Source organism: Solanum verrucosum, unplaced genomic scaffold (genome assembly GCF_900185275.1).
Source record: "Solanum verrucosum unplaced genomic scaffold, falcon-dt-bn FXZP01000019.1, whole genome shotgun sequence".
Classification (NCBI taxonomy): domain Eukaryota; kingdom Viridiplantae; phylum Streptophyta; class Magnoliopsida; order Solanales; family Solanaceae; genus Solanum; species Solanum verrucosum.
The window spans coordinates 266,327-288,846 of record NW_026020191.1 but is presented as its reverse complement, the minus strand read 5'-3'; the positions used below and the strand labels follow the sequence as shown (position 1 = coordinate 288,846).

Genomic DNA, 22,520 nt, shown 5'->3' with positions numbered 1-22,520 from the left:
ACTACATTGGAATCCTTTTCCAACTAGGATTTCTATTCTTGTTCCTATTCCTATTCTAAGTAGGAAATACTTATTTCTATTCTAACAAACGTGTCGAATTCCTCTATGACTGCCTGTACCTGTCCCAAGTAAGTAGACATATCGGATTCTTGTTTCTTTAAGTTGGTCAATCGAGATATCACATCATAGAATCGAGATATGTCATTAGTGTATAAAGTGCGAGCCTTTTCCCGAATTGTATAACACGTCTGGAATGGGCGAAACAAGGGCATCAACTTGGAATCAATAGAACGCCATAGGAGACTACATAATTGAGCATCTACTTTCTCCCATTGTGTTTTGGCTTTTGCATCTTCCTCACTAGTCTTTGCCTTTACATCTACCACATAAGTTTTGTTCATTAAGTGATCTTGGACACCTTGACCCTTGCACCAAAGCTCAACCGAGGATGCGCAAGATAAATAGTTTGAACTTCCCAATAAAAGTTCTAAAGTGATTATAGGGATAGAACTTCCAATCCCATATTTTTAGAACCAAAAACATCACACCCAAAAGACATTATGCTAAATTTGTCTTGGAAACAACAAAAAAAAAACTTGATTATTGAGATCTGATTGTCAGAAAATTCAAATCTCGAAGAAAAAGTCACCGGAAACAGCCTGGAAATAGCCGGAACCCCAATTCCGGCGATCGGATCTGGTCAAAAACAGTATGGGCCTGGTCGGAATGGTTGGAAGACCCCAACTGCCAAAAAAATTTCTCAAAAAATATGCTCAGAAAAGCCCGGCGCGTGAGCCAGATCTCGCCGGAAACTATCACCTCTGATCGACGCGTGAGAGCGTGTGGGGTGATGTTTTACGGTGGTTCTGGCTGGGGTTTGGTCGCGGGAGCTTTCCGAGCCTCGTGGTGGTGTTGGTTTTCGCACAACACCACAGAAAGAAAAAGAGAATAACAAAATTAGACCCAACAGTCACCGGAAATTGACATAGACATACGGTGACTTGTTTGTTCTCACCAATGCTCTGATACCATGTGAGAAATATATGAGAAAAATATTACTGAATTGTGTATCTAAATAGTTACATTGAGACCCTATTTATAGACACTACATTGGAATCCTTTTCCAACTAAGAAGATTCCTATTCTTATTCCTATTCTAAGTAGGAAATACTTATTTCTATTCTAACAGATAGTAAAGGACGAAAGTCGTTTTTGGTGAAAGAACCAACGAAAATATTGTGAAGTTCATAAATCATGTCATAATATTGTGAAGTTCATACTTGTTTATCATGAAAATCGTATCATAAATAGTAAAGTTCTATCTTTGGGAAAAACCATGCTGTTCATACTTGTCATAAAAAATCATCAGAAATCACGGTTCATAGCTATAAGAGTCATATCGTAAGTAAAATCCTTAATAGGAATCATCAAACTCAGTTTTCAAAGAAAATCATACTTTTCATATAACTTTTGCATTTGCTGACTTATCCCACACTTCCTGTTGACCTTGTGGATATGATTGCGGTATGTGATTAGTTTTAGTTACGTAGTTGTTTGCAAAGAAATCCCTAATAGAGTTCACAACAAAATTGCAATTATGTAGCAGAGTACAGAAGAAGATGATATTGATGTGAGTGGCGAATTAACAAGACTGATATTTAAGGAGTATCAGAATCTTTTCAAGAGGTCTCTTGCAGAATATATAATATGATGTGGAATGTAGAAACTGATTTATTTTGGTTTATTGGACTTTGTTCATCATTTTTGGCACGATTGTACTTATTATTCTCATCTTTTAAGAGGGTTTAAGAATGTTCATAATTTTTTTTTATGGATGTCCAAATTTTGGTGAGAACAGAATGTGAGCTTATAGTCCGTGAAGATTGATAGATATTTGTGTGTCACCTTCTCTTTCTCTTTAATTTTAGTGTATGACTTATTATTTTTCCTTCTTCCCGTAAGTTTCTACGACTTGCACTAGTATATTTGCCAATTTGGTGATAAATTTCTAATAGATTTTTTGTGATGTGTGGTAATCTATGCCTCAGACAGAATCTCATTATGCAATTGGTTTGAAGATATTGAATCAACTCGTGTCAGAGATGAATCAGGTTAGTATTTCATAAGGCTTATATTTCTTAATATGACTTTGACTGACTGATGTCATATTCCTGTCAAAACCATGTAGATGAAATTTAAGAAGGGTATCCCATGAATTAGTTGAGGTGCACGAAAGCTGGCCCGTTATCAAAAAAAAGAAAGAAAGGGAAACTAGCAAAGGAGATATCATGTTATATTTCAACTGCTACAGTTGTGAGCTTTTAAAAATATGTTGGTGCCGAATGACATATCCTAAATCTCCTAATGGGTCGTCTATTTCTGGGGTGTTACAGTTTCTGTACATAAAAAATGTTCGTTATCTAGTAAGGGCATCTCCAACCCTATTCTCTATTTCACTCTCCAACAAATATAGAGTTCTTTATTTTTTCAGGCAATCAACTCCAACCCAATTCTCTATTTTACTCTCCAAAAAAAAAACTTCTTTTCTCTCCTCAATATTATATTATTATTTCTATTTCATTCTTATTTTCCTATTTCATAAGATAAATCCCTTCTTTCTTTTTTCTCCAAATAATCACTTTTATATCATTTTCATGTGATATAAAATTTTATTTTTTCAAATTCTTTTTTTGATCTAAAATTATATTTATTCTAAATTTCTAAATAACATAAATTGGAAGCAAATATTATAAAATATACAAATTAATGAACAATTCAAATAAAAGTGAAATCATTAATGAAATATAATTATTTAAACACTACATAAATACCCAACTTTCAAGATTATAACGCTGCTCACATAAATGCTCTATTAAGACATTATGGAGATCAAAATGAGCATTTTTGTCCTTAATTTTTTTATGTCTAGCTAAAAATTGTTCAAATCGAAAATTTTCGTCTACCACCATTTTTGTCGAATTGGAGCCTCTACGACATCTTGAATTGGTGCATTAAGATTACATCCATCCTTGATTATCATGTTGTGCAATATGATACATGTAGTCATTATATCATGTAACACTTCTTTTCTCCAAAAACGTGATTGTCCTACGATAATTGCAAAACGTGATTGCAAACCTTCGAATGTACGTTCAACATCTTTTCGGCTCGATTCTTGTTTCATCGCGTAATATTTCTTCTTTTGAGAACGTAGATACGAATAGTTTGAACAATTGTAGTCCATTTAAAATTGTGCATTCTTTATAGTGAAAAATAATAATAAAATCAAATTATATTAAATTGACAAAAAAAAATTTAAAAAAATTGAAATATTATTATTTCGGAATGAAAGTATTATATATTAAATAATATATATATTTTTAAAAATATTATATTACATTTAAAAAGAATTACAAATATTAGAGATTTAATTCATAGCCTTATATGTAAAAAATAATATGTTAATTACAAAATAATAGAAATAATAATAAAATAATAAAAAAGTGAAATAGAGAGTGTGAATAATAGTTCTCCAAATTTGGAGAACTACTATTCAACTCTCTATATACGGAGAATAGAGAGTGAAATGGAGGGTGGTTGGAGAGCTCATTCTCTATTTTACTCTCCAAATATAGAGAATGGAGAGTAAAATAGAGTGGGGTTGGAGTTGGTCTAGCTCTTTTAAAGTGATTTATCAGAAGTCTTCTAACATGCAAACGTCCCCAGATTTTGACATTGATATAGTACTGCTTTTGGTTCCCCCTTTGCTGTCAAATTACTTGATTGTATCTTATTAACTCTACCTTTTAGTCAAGCTCCTGGTTTAATTCAGGAAACTCTTGAGATCATTATTTTGGAATTTAGTATATGAGTTGAAGAGAGAATTATCAGCTGAATCTTATGTTGCTAATTGTTGCAATTTTATAGCTAGGTACTTTTTCTTCTGATTTCTAGTATTCTGATATGGACTTAATAAATGGGTAGATTTAAGTCTTTAACCTCCTTATTCTTTGAATCAGCCAGTTCATACAGCTAATAAACTTGTGTGGTTATACATTTTCTTGATTGCAAAATACCCAGCCCAGTCCTGGATTGCCATCAGCACAGCATCGTAGGGTGGCTTGCTCCTTCAGAGATCAATCGCTTCTTCAAGTATTCCAAGTATCCTTGACATCAATGGCCCAACTGAAAAATGATGGTAATACTCCATCAAATACAATCATAATTGTGATATTTGACATTGTTATGTGCAATTTGTTATCTTACTGTTGTTGCTTGTTCTTAATATGCAGTAACAATTTCTAAGAATGCGGCAAGCAGCAAACTACATGAACTGGCGCTTGCTCTGTCCCTAAAATGTTTATCATTCGACTTTATGGGAACAACGGTTGATGAAAGTTCGGATGATTTTAACACTATTCAGGTGGTTTTATCTTCTATAACATATATTTATCAAATTGTCTAACGTACCTGCAAATATCATGTTGCTCACTTAACATTGTTGCAGATCCCATCTTCATGGAAGCAAGTCCTGGAGGATCAATCGACGGTGCAGATTTTTTTTGACTATTATGAAATCAATAAGCCTAACATATCGAAGGAGGTCAGTATCATACTGTTTCTGGTGCTTTTTTGCTTCGTTGTTGTCACACATATTTAACTCATGTGACTGGTGGTTTGAACAATTTAATTGATTTACTAAACTGTTGTCAAGAATGCTCTTTTCAGTCCTCAGTTCAGATTCTCAAACTTGAAGCAGTAAATTGACAAGTGTAACAAGCTTAATTTTGTCTCAGGCTTTAGAGTGTTTAGTCAGGCTGGCTTCAGTGAGGAGATCTCTGTTTTCAAATGACACTTCTAGAGTGAAATACTTGGCACACCTGATGACAGGAACCAAAGACATTATGCAAACTGGGAAAGGTGAATAGGATTATTGTATTTCAATTATGTTGGTCATCTTTAAAGACATCATAATCATATCAGATAACATTAGTTGTGTGGGTTTTATATAAATTTGAAGATCAGGATTGGCCTCTCAATTTTCTGTTATTCTCTCCTGGTGTTTTATTTTATTTCTCTTTTCAGTTCTTTGGTTATCTAGACGATTTCTTTCGTAGAGTGGCGTTTTATTAAATTTTACGTTTTGGATTGCTATGTTTCTGTATAAATCTAGTGTGATAATATCATATCCAACTCTGCTTGGCCATTGAATTTGCAGACACTTGTTCTGGTCTTGACTGAGGATAGATACATTTGGCCTCCAGAAGCCTAACATAAAACATCTGTGGTGCTTATCCATCTTGAAGTCCGTTTGAGGCAATGTCTCTTTGGAGTTAGAATCCCTATGTGTAGACGCCTAACATGTAAACATCCATCTTGGATCTTTTTGTGACAAGTAATACAGTAAATTTTTGTTGATGATCTGGGGAAAAACCCTTTATACCAGAACCTACAAGACGAAGATATACTTTCCAGCAAATGACACACATCATCTATACCAGCAAGAATCTTATTGGGGCTCCAAATTCTGTTAAAAATAAAGGGAGTCCCCCTTATATGTGCAAAGCGAAGTATCCCATCAAAACTTATCCTTTTTTTTTGCTCACAGTACCCAAATAAGTGCTGGGGGAGCCACAATCTAGGTTCTGCTTTTCCTTATTTCGTGTTGAGAGCCCAACTATGTGTCATGTCCTTCACTGCACCTCACATGTGTTATTATGCTCTGTGCACTGCTGGTTCACTATCCAGTTGTGGTGGACATTCCTCAACTTGGTTTTCCTTTTCAAAGTAAGTTGAGGAATGTCCCCCACAACTGGTTAGTGAACCAAGAGTGTACGAGATGGTGATTCACATCTTCTCCCAGTTGTTTATATATGTAACAGTGCCTCACATATGTAATATACCTTATGTTTTCTGGCCTTAGGATTCATTCTTGTGAATAGGCATACCTTCTTCGATGCTTCTGTATCCAAACTGACGGATAGGGAAACCCCTATCTTCTCTTTTCAACAACCTGTGATAAAAAAAGTTGACCAAGAAGATACCGCTCCCTTCCTTTCTACATCTGTATGTCCTGATTTGATTGAGTAATGCTTTGTTTTTAGTGCGTATTCATCAGGCTTTGGAGTTCCCTAATCTTTCACTCTTGCACGTTTCTCCTAAACTATAGCTCTCATATTGCCTCCCCGTTTTGCTCTCATTATACCTGATAAATTGTTGCTTCCTTTTGATTTGATATGCGAAAGTCAAAAGGATTGGTGACACTTCGTGTATCTTCGCCTCACCATCCGTGCCTCCAAAAACTGACCTTGTTTAATTTTCCATTACCAACTGCTAATGTCTGGCGGTAAAGCTTTTAAAATGAAAGCTTATAACTAACAACATCCATTTTAAGTATTAAAAACATTGATAAAGTAACAGGTCTCATTTTAATGCAATCTTGCTGCTGTATTTTTCTATTTACTTGTAATTATCAATGGGTGCAGCCGTGCAGTACACTTACGCAGATAGGTCTTTTGAGTTTGATGACATATTTTTCCTACTTTATTTTTCTCCTATCTTTGAATATGAAGGGATGGGGGAGGGAGAAAGGAACATGAACATAAGTTGATTCCTGCTGATTTAGTGTCAACTTGATTGAGCAAGGAGATGGTGGTTTAGAGTGTTACATTTGCTATGTTCTGTTATAGAATGTCATTATGACTCCCCATCCCCTCCTTGAAACAGGTCTGGCTTGTCATGATAATTATCATGAGTTCTGTCGGCTTCTTGGACGTTTTAAAGTCAATTATCAGGTATGAAGCCTTTTCCCCTGCACCTTTTTTCTTCTTGATAATATGAAAAGGTAGTGTTACGCATCGGCATTGATTTAAATTCTTTTTGTGATGGTTCATATAAGCTGACATAAGGTGTTTTTTTTGGTGTCCATAGTTAGCTTTAATAATGTATGTATAATTCTAAGATTGTGTTCTCTTGGTTTTCTCCTTATTGCATTCTTAACTCAGATAGCATTTTGAAATTGTATCTTGTAGATTTTGGAATTTCCTTTGCATATATCCATGTTTGCTTAGATTTGTGATTAAGAGAAGCGAGGAAATTTACCTTAGGTTAATATTTTAAAGCCAGGAACTACCTACGTTCATCAAAAGGGATTCAATTGAATCCAGTTCATCGAGAAATTTTACTATTTATATTTGTACTTGAACTTTTTTAAAAGGTCTACCTATAGTACATGTCGAATTTGCTTGACAATACAATGATGTTAGAGTAGTGGTCAAACATGTTAAGATCAAAAGGTCGCATGTTTGTAGATTTTGTTTTGCACCACATGTTTTTTTTTATATGGAAGCCTCCAAAACACTTTTGCTTGTTTTAAAGAAAGGGTTTAGACTTTGTACTCCTCACTCCATTGTTGCATCTCTACTCTCTCACCTCCTTTTCTGCGTCACTACCCGCAGTTGCTCCTTGTCACCTCCTCCAATGTTGGCCAGTCAGGTGCCAGCACACTTCATCAGTCTGATGCTCACGGAATAAGTTGCACAACCTATGTGTTAAAGAAAAGGCCTTTGCTATACATGTCAATAATGCCAAGGGCATTGGAAAATGAGGCATTTCATTGTGGGGTCTTATCATCAGTGGTGGATCCAGGATTTTCGGCTTATGGGTGCTCACTTCTTTTAATGTAAAATTACTATAAATTATATAGTATAAATGCATAATTATTTAAACGCGATATTTAAAACATTAATGAGAAAAAATAAGATCAATTTACAAAAACAAAAAAAATAATCAATTTTTGAGGAAAAAAATTAGTTTAAAGGATTTCATAACCAAATAGCCAGATTTCTCCAGAAAAATAAGATAAGTTATTGGAGATGACTTTTTAATTTTGTCATGTCACGAGAAACTTAACAAACGTAAAAGAAATTAAGACTAAAAGTTAAGTATATAAAGAAAAAAAGAGAAGAACATGTGAGAGTTTATATTGGAGGGAAAGAGAAAAAATAGAAAATGTGTAAATAATTGTTATTAGTGAGAATCTAACCCTTGACCACCTTAAAGACAAAGGCCTTCAAACTAGTCACTAGACCAAAGCACCTATGTGAAGATTTGTTCACTGGGTGCTGAACATTTAATATGCTCAAAAGTTTGAAGAAATTACTATATATATATAAAAACACTTTTATGTCAAGATTAATGGGTGCTCAAGCACCCGGAAGAATGAATGTGGGTCTGCCCCTACTTATCATCTTATTTGAATGAAGCAGAAACTACTTGTATTTGCATGCGAGTTGATTAAGTGATCAGAATTTTTCAATGGGATAATGGATACAAATCCTGGTGGCTAAGGGATGATTTTCAAGGCCTTGGAAAAATCTAATAAAATTAAAGTTTGTAGCTACTCTGCTAGACATCCAATTTCTTGTTCATCATTGGTAATTAGGAGTTTAATCCGTATATAAATGAATAACATAAAAAATATTGCAGGGGTTGAAATGGAAAAAAAGTATTTGGTATGAGCTAAATGGCTGTGAAAACCCAAAATGTTAACCTGTGTTGGGGCATTGTGAGGGGACTCTGAACACTACCTGATCATGATGAGGTTATAACGGGGATCATCTCTTAGCCCGTTCCTATTTCCTTAGTGATGGATGAATTGGCACATCATATTCAAAAAGAGCTGCCATGATGTATGTTATTTGCTGATGACATAGTATTGATTGACGAGATGAGCGGTAGAGTTAATAACATGTCGTAGAGTCTAAAAGTTTCAAGTTAAGCGAGACTAAAATAGAGTACATGATAAGAATGGGGTTACTTGAAAGAAACAAGAAAACAATGCGGAAGTGAAAATACGAAGATCCAAGATGGAATTTAAAGATATGTGACATTCTAGAATAAGATTCCTAAATTTCAAGATTAAGTGCTAAGAACCTTAATTGATCTTAGTTTTCAAATTTAGTGGATTAAAATTAGTTGTGATACTAATAGATGCAATTCAAGAACATCGATCAAAAGGTGATCTAGACCCCTATTTCAAAGAAATTAGAGACAATAATTAGTATATTGCATATTACTTTCCTAGATTAACTTAAATATAAACCAAAGATATCAAGTTATAAATTAGTGTTGCCTCTTAAAGAATTGGTCTTACAAGGTTATAAGACAAATTCATAGTTACTACACACAAAGGTGTAAAGAACATAAACCTCTCAAATGATATTCATAGTAATGTTGTTTTTAAAAATAACAAAAGCCACCCTATATATCGGGAAGACCTATGCTAAATAGCATGGTTTTCGTTTCCTACTTTTATGAAAACAAAAATGGTCTACTTTCAAATATATATACTCCCTCCATTTAAAAAAGAATGACCTCCTTTCCGTTTTAGTCTGTTTCAAAAAGAATGACCTCTTTCTTTTTTTGGTAACATTTTAATTTCAGCTTTCCACGGGACATATTTAAGGCCACAAGATTAAAGGGCAATTTTGTACATTTGACATAACTTTAATTTAGGACCACAAGATTCAAAAGTCTTCTTTATTTTCTTAAACTCCGTGCCAAGTCAAACTAGACCATTCTTTGTGAAACAGAGGGAGTAATAAAGTAATTAATGTACAACAAATATAACCATGTTTTATTTACATACAAAATAGCCAAAAATCACAGTAAATATACACCTACTATACAATATAGCTTGCCAAAAGTCATGGAAAATATACACTGACTATACAATATAGCTTACCTATACATTAGCTATACACTGACTATGCATTATGATACACTCAAAAAGTTTAACTATACATGAAATATGCACTGGCTATACATGAAGTATACAATGGCGATTCAATCCCGATCAACTCAAAATCATCTCTACATAGTCCCAAAATTTAGATATGAATACTCTCGATGTTTTTAGCCTTTTGATATATAATTCGTTTGAAACGATTCACATTTTCGATACGCCTAATTTTTTTTAAAGAAGAAGCTGAAAAATGATGAAGAAGACGAAGCCGGAAGAAAGAAATGAAGAAGAAGAATGACGACGAAGAAGAAAAAGCAGACAACTGATGAAATTGAAAAAAGAAAGAAGATGCCAGTAATGTAACAATTGAAAGGAAGAGGAAGAACATATTTGGCTAATTTTAGTAATTTTTGAAAGTTAGGCTAATTTGGGGGTAACACCAAGTGCCGACATAATTTGCTCGCTAATAAATACTAAAATCAAACTAGGAAACTTTAAACTAGGAAAGCTAGTAAAAATCATACCAAAATTCTTCCCAAAACTACCTACTTGAAATAAGGAAAGTAAGTGCCAAATTAGCACCATAACTGAAGCCACTTTTCAACATGTTTAGGCGTGAATTTCAACTTGTCGTAGGCTTGATTTTCAGCCCCCATGACTCTATGTGGGGTTGACTTCCAGTCCCCTTTTGGGGTCTATGTGGCCCAATTTAGGGCTCCATGTGGTCCTTATCTTCCTCTTATTAGACTTGTACTTGGATCATGAAATACGTGTATCATTTAGCCCATTCTGTTCCTCAATTCTTGGACTCGTTCTTGGGCTCTTCTTCCACGATAAGCATCTTCTTAATTTCTCATTGAATCCTGTCAACCTTTAATAGGATAAGCTTGAAATATTAACTTATATTATTATTCCAAAATAAAAATGTTAACTTTTGTAACAGTGTAATTAAAATATGGGAGGTATGCATAAAAACGCAAACCATAATGGAAGGCAGTGTTATGAACCCAAATCTGGAAAGAGGTCTCTGAAATTACGCAAACTAATAATTAGAAACTTCGAAGCAATAGATGAATGTTTTAATTGCCTAAAGATTGAGATTTATTAATTAAATAGTTAAATTTTTTCATGATTTTTCTGCTTAGGGTTTTAGCAAGTACTTTAATTTTCCAAGATTTGTGAATTAATAATAATACTAAGATAATCCAAGAGAAGATGTAAAGTAGGTTTAGTTTATAATTTTGAGATTACCATAGTATCAATTGGACCAGAGTATGACATTGTTTGAATCTAAAAGAACTTCATGTAAGGTGAAATAAAAATAATGTTGTTTTTACTACCATTTTAATAAAAATAAAAGCATAATAATATCGGTCAATACAACATCATATTGAAGTAGTTGCTAGTGGGTATGTAGTATGGAGACAAAGAAACTTGTATTAGTAAACCATTTTAGGTCCATAACCTGAACCAAGTTGGTAAAGCCAATTCTTCGATAATGGTTGACCATATCAAAGTCTTCATGAGGATATACTCATGGATAATTTGTTTTCTCTTAAATTATTTTTTTGGATGAACGTTGCTTGCTCTTAAATTTGCTTCTCATTGACATGCTCATTGCAGAATTTACCATTTGTCTCGAGTCTGACCAAGCCAGGATATTTTGTTTCATCGTCCTTTTCCCCACAATGTGTTTGATGTGCCTTCTTTATGTGGTTTTGATACTTCTTTCGCAGTTATCAGAGCTTGTGAATGTGGAAAGTTATGGGGACTGGATACGTCTGGTTGCTGAATTTACTTTGCGATCTTTGCAGTCTTGGCAGGTTAACTCTTTGATAACTGGATTCAAGAATAGCCTTTGGTCCTTAAAATTTTCCTCTGTTTTCACGAAATTTCTGATTTTATTCCCATGATCAGTGGGCTAGCAGCAGCGTTTACTACCTTCTTGGGCTGTGGTCTAGATTGGTTTCGTCGGTTCCATATTTGAAGGGAGACACACCAAGCCTGCTTAGTGATTTTGTGCCAGAGATTGTCAAAAGTTTTATCACATCTCGATTTGGTTCTTTTCAGGTTGCACTGAATCGATTTTGCATGTGAGGTTGCATCAAGAGTTATCATATTAAGTTGTGGCTTTCGATTTACTTTCTGTTATGTTTTGGTGTTGCAGGGTGAAGTCTCTGATCTCTCAGAGAACCCCCTTGACAATGTTGAACTTCTTCAAGATCAGCTCGACTGCCTTCCTAATCTTTGCAGATTTCAGGTTCAGACTCTAAAATATTGACACTTCAAAGATTATCAAAATGTTCTGAAAGCTGCTCGACTTTCTGTTCATTTTTTTTAGTTCAGACTGCTCAGAATATGTTGACTGTTGGTTTTTGACTTACTGAATTTTCTGAATTCGGTTTTGTTCGATACAGTATGAGAGCTGTAGCTCATACATTATGCAGATTACTGATCCTCTGCTTCAGATGTATATGGTATGCTTAGATCGTCATCTAATAATTTGTAAGAGTTGAATGCCTAATGGAGCTTATGTGTTCGCAGTGATACATTTGTTTCTGTCTGAAACAGGAATCTGCTGATCCCCAGGTTCTTACAGTGGTGGAAACAAAATTTGCTTGGATAGTTCACATTATTGCAGCTATTGTTAAGACTAAGCAGATTAGTGGATACAGGTATTGCCAGCTATATGCTTATTTTAACTGTGTTGTGAATCTTCTAGGTTTACCATTCACCTAATTTTCTCTCATGTATATTTCCACTTTCAGTGGTGAATCTCAAGAAATCCATGATGCAGAACTTTCAGCACGTGTACTGCAGCTGATAAATGTTACTGATAGTGGCTTACGCAGTCAGGTTCACTCAAATTTCCTCCTGATTCTTTGGCAATATAGCATTAAAATGTAGAGAAGTTATTTTGTCATGTTCAGCTGAATTAAAATGAAGGTCTAACTCTATTGTGTATTGTACTTTGTTTTTTCCTTAGTAACTTGATCGAATTTGCTTATATTGGGTGACATTTTTGGTACTCACGTATTGTTTTTGTCATTCTTCATATAATCCAGAGATATGCAGAAACAACCAAACAACGCCTTGATCTAGCTATTCTTGTGTTCTTCCAGAACTTCAGAAAGTCGTATGTTGGAGATCAGGCAATACATTCATCTAAGGTACATAATTGAAATTTCTTTGCTATCTTACCCAAGTGCTAAACTTCTTATTTCATTTCTTACTGGGTATTTAATCCATTTATTCCTCTGCAGCAACTATATACTAAATTGGCTGAGCTTCTTGGGCTCCATGATCATCTGCTTATATTGAATCTCATTGTTGGGAAGATAGCAACGAATCTTAAGTTTTACAGAGAGGTAATTGTAATAGTTGATTTCTTGTGATTTTTTGATGAAAGTGAATCATTATTTCTCTTCTTTTTCATTAGAGTGATGGAGTTATCAGTCAAACATTAAATCTCATGTTGGAAATGGCGTCTGGGCAAGTATCATCTTACTATTCTTCTCAACTTTTTTGCTATTATTAGAATTGAGGACATCTCCTGGCTCTTTGTAATTAGTTTAACCTTCTTGAATTGACAGATATATGACTGCAAAACTTCTGGTAAAATTGGATACCACTCAATTAATTATCTCCAATCGGAATGTAAGTATTGTTTGTAACTGCGGTATATTGCTCTCTTTTCAAGTTGTTCCTAAAGATTTGCGGCTTTGATCTGATACTTTAAATTCTGCATATTCAGAGGGAAGAATTCCCCTTTTTGGGGGACTACAAGTGCTCTCGTAGTAGAACTACCTTCTACTATATTATTGGCTTGTTGATCTTCATGGAAGATAGCTTTTTGAAATTTAAAGCATCAATGGATCCACTTCTGCAGGTATTCATGTTTTTGGGATTGTGATTAATGTAACATTCTTATTTGTCTTACCTTGAATAGTATGTGAAGTGTTTCCCCCCCTCAGCATTTTTTTTTTTGTTTAATCGCACCTCAAATTGCTCAACTCTCTTTTAATTAATTAATTGCTCCTAGTACTTTGTTTTAGTATTAAAAAAATCAGAAGCTTTACTTATGTTTCTGCTCCTCACTCTGATTATTTGAGTTTAATGATGCAATAAAAGGTCTTGCTCAGTTTGGAATTGATACCAGATGCCTTGTTTCACACTGATGATGTTAAACAAGCATTAATTGGGTTGATGAGGGATCTTAGAGGAATTGCAATGGCTACAAGTAGGTTAGTAGCATGGTCAACATCAATATTTTCTGTTGAGGGACTAGACTTGAATATTTTTGACACACTAATTTTTTTCTTTGTTCTCCTATTCCTACCATTCAACAGCCGAAGGACATACGGTTTTCTATTTGATTGGTTATATCCAGCACATATTCCTCTTCTTCTCAAGGCCATAACAATATGGGCAGACACTCCAGAGGTGAGACTTAATCCACAACTTGACATACTGCTCTGGTGATTACATTAGCTCGTCCATAATTGGTTATAGTTGCACCCATCAACCCCTTCCCCCTACCTCACCATGGTTCTCTTATTACCATCAAAGTTGTGGCTTACAGTTGTTTTATCCATATATTCGTGCTTGGTTCATAAACAGCCTCTCTACCCCACAAAGGTAGGGGTAAGGTCTGCGTACAACCTACCCTCGTCAGACCCATTTGTGGGATTTCACTGGGTATGTTTTGTTCACTTGATAATAGAACACTTAAATCCTAGAGGTTTTTTTGTGTATTTGAAAAACAAATGCTTAACAGATGTCAAATATTTGTAATGATTCAACTGGTGAAAGTACTTTTTTGAAGTTATCATGTACACATGCAGTACCTGGTGGTAAGCAGTTAAAGTGTACTACTGCATTAAATCCTTTTAGGGTTTAATTGTTCTTCAAAGAGCGTTAGAGTTAGCTCAGATTTCGAGAACTGGTATGGTGTTTTGAAGTTAGAAAGCTACTGGGCACAATTCTTGAGGGGGGGGGGGGGGTCTCTTTTTTCCCGGTGATTTTAGTTTCTTTCTGGCATCTTGACAGTTTTTTTACTAATCATCTCTCTGTGATTTTAATCTAAAAACTATAGTATCTTTTATGGGGGAAAACAGAATTTATGGTGCTTTGGGATTTAAGTCTTATGATATCACCAGACTCATTGCCAGAGCTGAAGTCTTGTTTGAGTGGGTAGAATGAAGTAGAAATTTGATGCGCAGAACCATGTACATTCAGCCGGGAAACCATGGATGGTTGGTGTTTGTATTACAAGGAGGCATCAAAAGACTCTGGTACTTGCACTAGAAGATTGAAGCTAAACGAATAGTGGGCGAACTTTTTCTGCTCAAGAAAAAACAGCAAATTTGGAAGATTAATAATAAGCATAGTCATGGTGCAAGGTGAAAATAGATCTGTCATTATTATTCCACAGATTGCATTCAATGCTGGGTGGCACAACATAACATTTAAGATTGACAACTTCATGAATGAATACAAAGGAGCCTTTATTACAAACATTCCTAGGAAGGTTGACCCAAAGATCCGTTGTGAAAACTCACTTAGGGTTAGCAAGTTGTTGATAAAGCTGAAGGTCGAATCAACACCAGCAAGAACACTACCATCTCTGGAGGAGTTATGAACTATGAAACTGGCTTGCTAAGAAGGTGTGTTGTTGGGAGTTTCAACATATCTGAAGGAGAAATCAATGCTAGCAGATATACGGTGGTGGTCAGTGAACATCTGGAAGAATGTTTTTGGAGTGAACTATATGCAATGGGTGGTTGATCCTATTTATTACAATTCCCAAACAAACACATGCCAGAACACATTTTACAGGGGGGAATGGTGCTGGAACTTCCAGTCATGTGGTCACTAGCTCCTGAATCTATGATCCAAGAATCTATTTGTCACTAAGAAAAGCAGATGATACAATACCTGTTTCAGCAAAAGAACAGGAAGGATTTGAAGAATTTGGTGCATTTGGACGAAATTGTGGAGATTGAAGGAGTTTGTGTATAATTTCCAGTTGTTCCCTTTTAAATGGAGACGTTTCTGGAGAAAGTTGCTGCCCTGATCAAAATAAGTTGTTTGGAGGGCCTGACCATTTTGATATTGAAAGCCACGATTATCAACTCCCTTCTTCCAGTTTAGTGGTTTCCCATGAATCTTCCAACATGTTTCACGGGTGTGCCAATGTTTTTTGAAATGATCGCACCATGACCTTTTGTTTTTGTCATCTCCATTCATCACCTGTTATAAGAGCTGAAGAGTCTATAACAAGTTTTAGTTCAACATTTAAATCAGTTTTTTTTTTTTAAAAAAAAAAATGGTAATGGTGTATTCTTTAGTATTAAGGAGATGCTGGTGACCTGCAAACAGAGGGGAACAAAAGAAGAGAAAAAGAAAAAAAAAATACTTACAAGGATCCTAATAATTCTACAATCTCCTGTATCCTCTAAACCTTTCTCTTTACACCAAAAATAAAAGGATGCAATACAATCCCATCTAACCTTCTGAATGTAATTGGACCTATCTTCAAAATTTCTACTATTTCTTTCTTTCCATACTGTCCACCAAATGCAATGTGGAATTATCCTCCACCATGCCTTTTGACTCTTGCTCCCCCCTCTTCTTATCCAACAACTCAACAAATCTGCAGTATGCTCTGGCATGGTCCAGTTGTTTTTGTGAGACTAAGGAAGATGACCCAAATTTGTGTTCTAAAAGTTGCAATGCAAGAATAGATGCTGGTTGGTCTCTGCTGCGTTCCCGCATTATGAACACCAAGATACTATAATCTTTCCTTTTCTCCTCAGCACTTCATGTGTCAGGCAAGCCCTTCTAGCAACCAACCATGTAAAGCATTTTATCTTAGTTGGTGCTAAGGTTCTCCATACCTTTCTCCACAAACTCTGCTTAGAGTTGCGTTGCTGTGGACTTTCCATTTTGTATGCTCTGCTAACCGTGAAAGCCCTATCTTTACTATGTTTCCATCTCAAAGAATCAGGAGCATTGGTGATGCCAGGGAATTTTTCTAATAGCTCTAGCAATTTGGCCACTCTCTCCACTTCCCAGTCATTCAAAAACGTTCTTAAGATTAGATCCCACCCTTGTGCTGTCCAACATTCATTGATATTTGCATCAGGATTACTACATAGTAAGAACAGATCTGGAAAGGATTCTTTTAGAGGAATTTGTTTGTTCCACGCATCTGTCTAAAACTTAGTTCTCCTGCCATCTCCCACTTCAATGTACGTATTAGCTTCAAGTTTTTGCCATAAGTTTCTGATAGTTCTCCAGACCTCCACACATAGGCATCAACACTAACATTACTGCACCAAGGATTGTACTCACCATACTTGGATCTGATGACATCCTTCCATAAAGCTTGCCCCGCTTCATTATACCTCCATAACCACTTCATCAAAAGGCTATTGTTTTGTTTCCTTAGATCTCTAATACGCATACCTCCTTTGTCTTTGCTTTTCAAGGTTATCTCCCATTTGACTAGGTTGTAACCTTTAATTTCTTTGCGTCCATGCCAAAGGAAGTCCCTTCTTAATTTGTCCAGCTTCTTCAGAACTTTGGGGGGGTAATGGAAATAGTGACATGACATAAGTAGGAAGGGAGTCTAGCACTGAATTGATGAGAGTGTGTCTGCCTCCCATAGACAAATATTGACCTTCCATCTTGCTAATCTCCTTTCTGTTTTCTCCACAGTGCCATCCCAAATTTGTATGCTCGTGTTCATTGCCCAAAGGCATACCTAAGTAAACTGTTGGCATATTCTCCACTTTGCACCCCAAAATATCTGCCAGATTCAAAATGTTTGTCACCTCCTTGATTGGAAATAAATTGCTTTTCCCCCAATTCACTTTTAGACCCGAGGAAGCTTCAAAAAACAGTAAGATTGTTTTTAAGAATCTTATCTGGTCCTCCCGAGGTTCACAAAAAATGATACTGCCATCTGCATATAGCAAATGACGAATTTCTTTAACTTGTCAACTGCTACCCTGTATCTTTTTTTTTTTTTTGATAACCGAGAAATCTGTCTGTGACCCGCCCTTTGGACCAATCACAGCCTTCTAAACTCGGTGGATAATGGACTCGCTCCTCTACCCTTCTCCACTTAAATACCGGGCTTCGCTTTGCATGGTGTGGGGCTTGAACCTGTGACCTAAGCCACAAATCCTCCACCTTTTGCCACTTGAGCTAGGCCTTGGGGGCACTGCTACCCTGTATCTGAAAACCTTTGATCCATCTGTTTTGTATTGCTATTCTCATCAAGCTATCAAAACCTTCCATTGCCAAGATAAATAGAAAGGGGGATAAGGGGTCACCTTGTCTAAGTCCCCTTTCTGAAGGGAAGAAGCCCACTGGTTCACCATTCACCAGAACAGTAAAACGGACAGTGCTGATGCAAAAATGAATCCAACCCAACCACTTTTCTCCAAAGCCCATTTGTCTGAGGTTCAGCAAGAACTTCCAATTTACATGATCATATTTCAATGTCCAATTTGCACATTACACCAGGCTCAACACCTTTCAATCTTGAATCCACACATTCACTAGCTAAAAGTGCAGCATCCATTATCTGTCTCCCTTTAATGAAGGCCATCTGATGCTTGTTGACCAACTTATCCACCACCTTTTTCAGTCTCTCAGCTAGTATCTTTGCTAACACTTAACTTTCCTCTTAGTTTCCTCTTTCCTAACTTCAGAAAAGGTTTCACGAAGTGAGGGGATAAGATTTTTTTCCTAAGATTCGCGACTTGACCTTGTTGAACTCCTTTTGCTAAAAACGGTAGTCTCTCATTTTCTTCCCTTCTTTTGCTTTCACACTATTCACAATACACTCCCATTCATAATTGTAATACTTGTCTAACTCCCGCCACAAAGAAACCATTTTATTATAATAAGTAGTGACTTTCTTCTCACCCTGCTTAGCTTGCCATAGTTTAGTTTTTAACTCAAAAATTTGAGAGGCATTTTCTACATCAGATATGTTATCTTCCTAACGGCTTCCCACACATCCTTAGCGATGGGATAAAAGAGATAAGATTTACCAAGGACTGGTTCCATGGAATTTATTAACCAAAAAATCACGAGTGGATTCTCTAATCTCGAGGAGTTCATCTTGGGGGCTCCAACTCCCGGCTTTTTTGTCTCTCTGTTCAAATGTCCCAGCTTTCCATGACCATCGATTGCAAGCTTTACGTACATAGTTTTTCACATTTAATCGATGAGAGGTTAATTGGAAGGGCATGTGAGAAGCATTGCCTCCTTGTGTCATCAGATTTTCTATAGGATCTTCCAAAGGAGAACTTTTGTCTTGTATTGATGTTTCAGAAAGATCCTCTCCATGAAATGCTGTTTTATCCAAATGATATTAGGGGAAAAAATCTCTGCTCTGATACCATGAAAAGACATGACACCTGGGCCTAAATCAATTCCAAAAGCTAGCTCATGAGAGGAGGTTTTTCCAAGTCCATACAAAGAAACCGATTTCCCATCCTTCTACTGACATGGGACTTCTTAACACTATAAATATATGACACGTGGGACTAACTCAACTCCAAAAGCTAGTTCATGAGGGGAGGTTTGTCCAACTCCATATAAGGAGACCAATTTTCAATCCCTCTACCGATGTGAAGCTTCTTAACACTCCCCCGCACACCCAGACCTAAACTGGAGCGGGAACATTTCTAAATGGGGGCCCAACACCGGTGAACAACAAAGATGGGCCTGACTCTGATACCATGAAAGTTTAGATACTGCAAAAGTATTTCTCTATTCATAGTATTTGTACAATATTTATAAGAGAACAACTAAGATCAAATAAACTAATCAATCCCTAATTCTTAGGAAATTCTTGAATCAAGGGATTTCTTCTAAACTATTTTCCTAGAATAATATATTCTAATCCCATATTTACAGGAGCAGATTACAATCAAATCTGCCAGCTTATTTGTGGAGCAGATTATAATCAAATCTGCCAACTCATTGGTGGAGCAGATTATGACTAAATCTGCCAACTCATTCGACACTGGTGTTTCAGGAAGATGTGAGAAAAGGCTGACCAGGTGGAATCAGAAAATCACAGTACCTTTCTCTTGGAGGCAGTCCTGATCAACCTTTTCTTAGATTCTCTAACTACTTGATGTCTTTGTTTCCTCTTCCTAGAAATGTGGGTAAAAGAATCGATGGCCTCAGAAGGAGTTTCTTATGGCAAGGAAACATGGAGAGGAAAGGTTTTCCTCTGGTCAAATGGGAAACTGTATATATTTCAAAGAAACAAGAAGGTATTGGAATCAAGAACTTGAGAAAACAAAACAGAAGTCTCCTGATGTAATGGCTTTGGATTGGAGATACCCAAATGAGGGACAAACACTTTAGGGCACTGTGATAAGGGATAAATATGGGAAGGAGGGCTTTTGGGAGATCAGAGGGGTGAAAACTCCTATAGTCTGTGGAAATCCATTAGAAACTAGTCTCTGGAAATCCTTATGGAACTAGTCTGTGGAAATCCATTAGAAACTTGTGGTCTGGTTTCTCAGAAAAACTTTGCTATAATGTGAAGGATGGAAGGACGAGGAGGATATTGTTTTGGTAGGAATTAGGATAACTGGTTGGGGATTGGAAGTCTTAAGCAGTTGTATCCTTGTATTTTCAACTTAATCAGCATTAGGGAGCTACATTGAATGAAGTTTGGTCAACACAGGAGGGAAGTTTGCTGCAGGACTGATTGATGGAGAGTTTGACCAATTTTTGTGGCACTCTAGATCAATTTAAGGGACTATAGGATGAGGAAGACACAATCAGATGTAACAGTCATAGTAAGGGCTATTTACAGTAAGTTCTGCTTACAAGGATCTGAACCAGATGGGATCACAACTAAGCTTTCTCTCTTGGAACTCCTACAGAAAGTCAAAATTCCATATAATTGGGTGGTTTTGAGAGAACCAGTTCTAACTCATGATAAGCTATGGGGGAGGGAAATTCATATGGTCTCAAGATGCTATTTATGTGGACAAAGTGTTGAGGCAGTTAACCATCTGTTCCTATATTGTAAAATGACCAGTCAGATATGGGATCTGTTTATTAGCTTAAGAGGCATTAGGTGTACAATGCCAGGAAGAACCTCAGAAGGCCTGACAAGCTGGACTACAGATGGGGAAAGCAGCACACACAAGGACAGACGGAGAAATGTTCCGGTGACAATAAGGTGGACAATATGGAAGGAAAGGAACTCTAGGTGTTTTGGATACTCACAGCTCCTTGCAAAGATTGAAAATGAATTGTATTCGTATGTTTCGTTACTGGTGTAATTTAGAGTACATAGATGATCCAGTCTCCGTTATTGACATCCTAGTGTCACGGACTTAGAGTTTCACTAATGCTCCGTGCGGCACTTGACAACTTACTCATGAATCTTTCACGATCTTGTAAGCTCAAGTAAGCCCTTTGAAACTAAGATCGCTAAGAGAATGAAAAGGAAGACTTAGAGAATTTTGGAAGAAGGCTTATATTGCTTGGAAGAATGCTTTACTAGTTGCTTGGAGGGTTACAACTTTCTTGGTGCCTAGCAAATGAGGGGCACCTCTATTTATACTAACACCTAGGGACTAAAGTGCAATTTAAAATTACTTTACAAGTCCCTAGACTATTTACACTTTGGTCCCTCTCTAGAAATCTCTACACTTTCTAGGAATTTCTAAGGTTTTCCAAGAAAATATCTAAGGCATTCTAGAGAATTCTAAGGAAGGACCTAGGGATTTCTAAGCCTTCTTGAAAACTCTAAGGGCTTCTAGAGTTCTCTATAAACCTCTCCATAACTCTAGACTCGTCCGCCCCTATCCGACTGCAAAATTTGATTGTGAAGTGGCGGGACGTGACACTAGGCTCCCTATAGAAGATCAAGGACCTAGAGTTTGTCTCTAGTTTATACTTTTTCTTTTTGGATATTTTGATGTAAAAACTCATTTTGGTGGCCAACACTTATGTGTTGATGATTAATATACTGTGATGTTACCTTGTCAAAAGAAAAGAAGTGCTGTAGAGCTCCTGGTTTTAATCTTTACAACCATTCTGTTTTCCACACATTCTTCCATAGAAGTTGTACCCCGGGGAAGCACATCTAAATATACTATGTATATGCTTCTCTCTTGACATTTGCTTGCTATTACAATAATGAGCTACCCTTATTGCACTGTGGATCCTGGATATAGAACGTTTGTGTATATGCATTAACATGCTGGTGAAATGAAGAGTACTACTACTCGATTGTTATAATTTGGTTGGCTTAACAAGATCCAACAATTATTGAAAACAAAATAATACTCACTTTTTGGGATGTCAACTTATAGGGGGGAATTTATCCTTGCAATTTAAGAAAGTCTTCTATTAAACTACATGGAAATTGATTCCTTGATAGTGCTTGTGCTTTGGTGCACACTGAGAGACTTTTTAGCTTCTTTGCCTTTAGAGCTAATCTAACTATGTCTCCTTTTCTGTTAATGCATGGAATAGGTGACAACACCATTACTTAAATTCGTAGCTGAGTTTGTGCTGAACAAGTCCCAACGACTGAATTTTGAAACTTCATCTCCCTGTGGCATTCTTCTTTTTCGTGAAGTCAGCAAATTGATTGTTGCATATGGATCCAGAATTCTTTCTCTGCCTAATCATGTTGATATGTATCAGTTCAAATATAAGGGTGTTTGGATTTCCTTGACTATTCTTTCAAGAGGTAGGATTTTTAGCTTTTAATCTA

The 22,520-nt window shown here is 36.1% G+C and overlaps 1 protein-coding gene across 1 annotated transcript in view; it reads left to right on the top strand.

The window, feature by feature from the left end:
* LOC125829402 (uncharacterized) overlaps nucleotides 1-22,520 on the top strand; it is a 46,255-nt gene that overhangs the window by 11,537 nt on the left and 12,198 nt on the right. Inside the window, exons 4-23 of the mRNA XM_049508625.1 lie at nucleotides 2,049-2,111; nucleotides 4,081-4,198; nucleotides 4,293-4,423; nucleotides 4,508-4,603; nucleotides 4,797-4,920; nucleotides 6,727-6,794; nucleotides 11,482-11,568; nucleotides 11,663-11,815; nucleotides 11,913-12,005; nucleotides 12,163-12,222; nucleotides 12,317-12,420; nucleotides 12,514-12,601; nucleotides 12,811-12,915; nucleotides 13,009-13,113; nucleotides 13,185-13,237; nucleotides 13,339-13,402; nucleotides 13,500-13,634; nucleotides 13,877-13,989; nucleotides 14,095-14,188; nucleotides 22,277-22,496. Of these exons, the coding sequence (XP_049364582.1) occupies nucleotides 2,049-2,111; nucleotides 4,081-4,198; nucleotides 4,293-4,423; nucleotides 4,508-4,603; nucleotides 4,797-4,920; nucleotides 6,727-6,794; nucleotides 11,482-11,568; nucleotides 11,663-11,815; nucleotides 11,913-12,005; nucleotides 12,163-12,222; nucleotides 12,317-12,420; nucleotides 12,514-12,601; nucleotides 12,811-12,915; nucleotides 13,009-13,113; nucleotides 13,185-13,237; nucleotides 13,339-13,402; nucleotides 13,500-13,634; nucleotides 13,877-13,989; nucleotides 14,095-14,188; nucleotides 22,277-22,496 (2,074 nt within the window). The remainder of the gene's footprint in view (nucleotides 1-2,048; nucleotides 2,112-4,080; nucleotides 4,199-4,292; nucleotides 4,424-4,507; nucleotides 4,604-4,796; nucleotides 4,921-6,726; nucleotides 6,795-11,481; nucleotides 11,569-11,662; nucleotides 11,816-11,912; nucleotides 12,006-12,162; nucleotides 12,223-12,316; nucleotides 12,421-12,513; nucleotides 12,602-12,810; nucleotides 12,916-13,008; nucleotides 13,114-13,184; nucleotides 13,238-13,338; nucleotides 13,403-13,499; nucleotides 13,635-13,876; nucleotides 13,990-14,094; nucleotides 14,189-22,276; nucleotides 22,497-22,520) is intronic.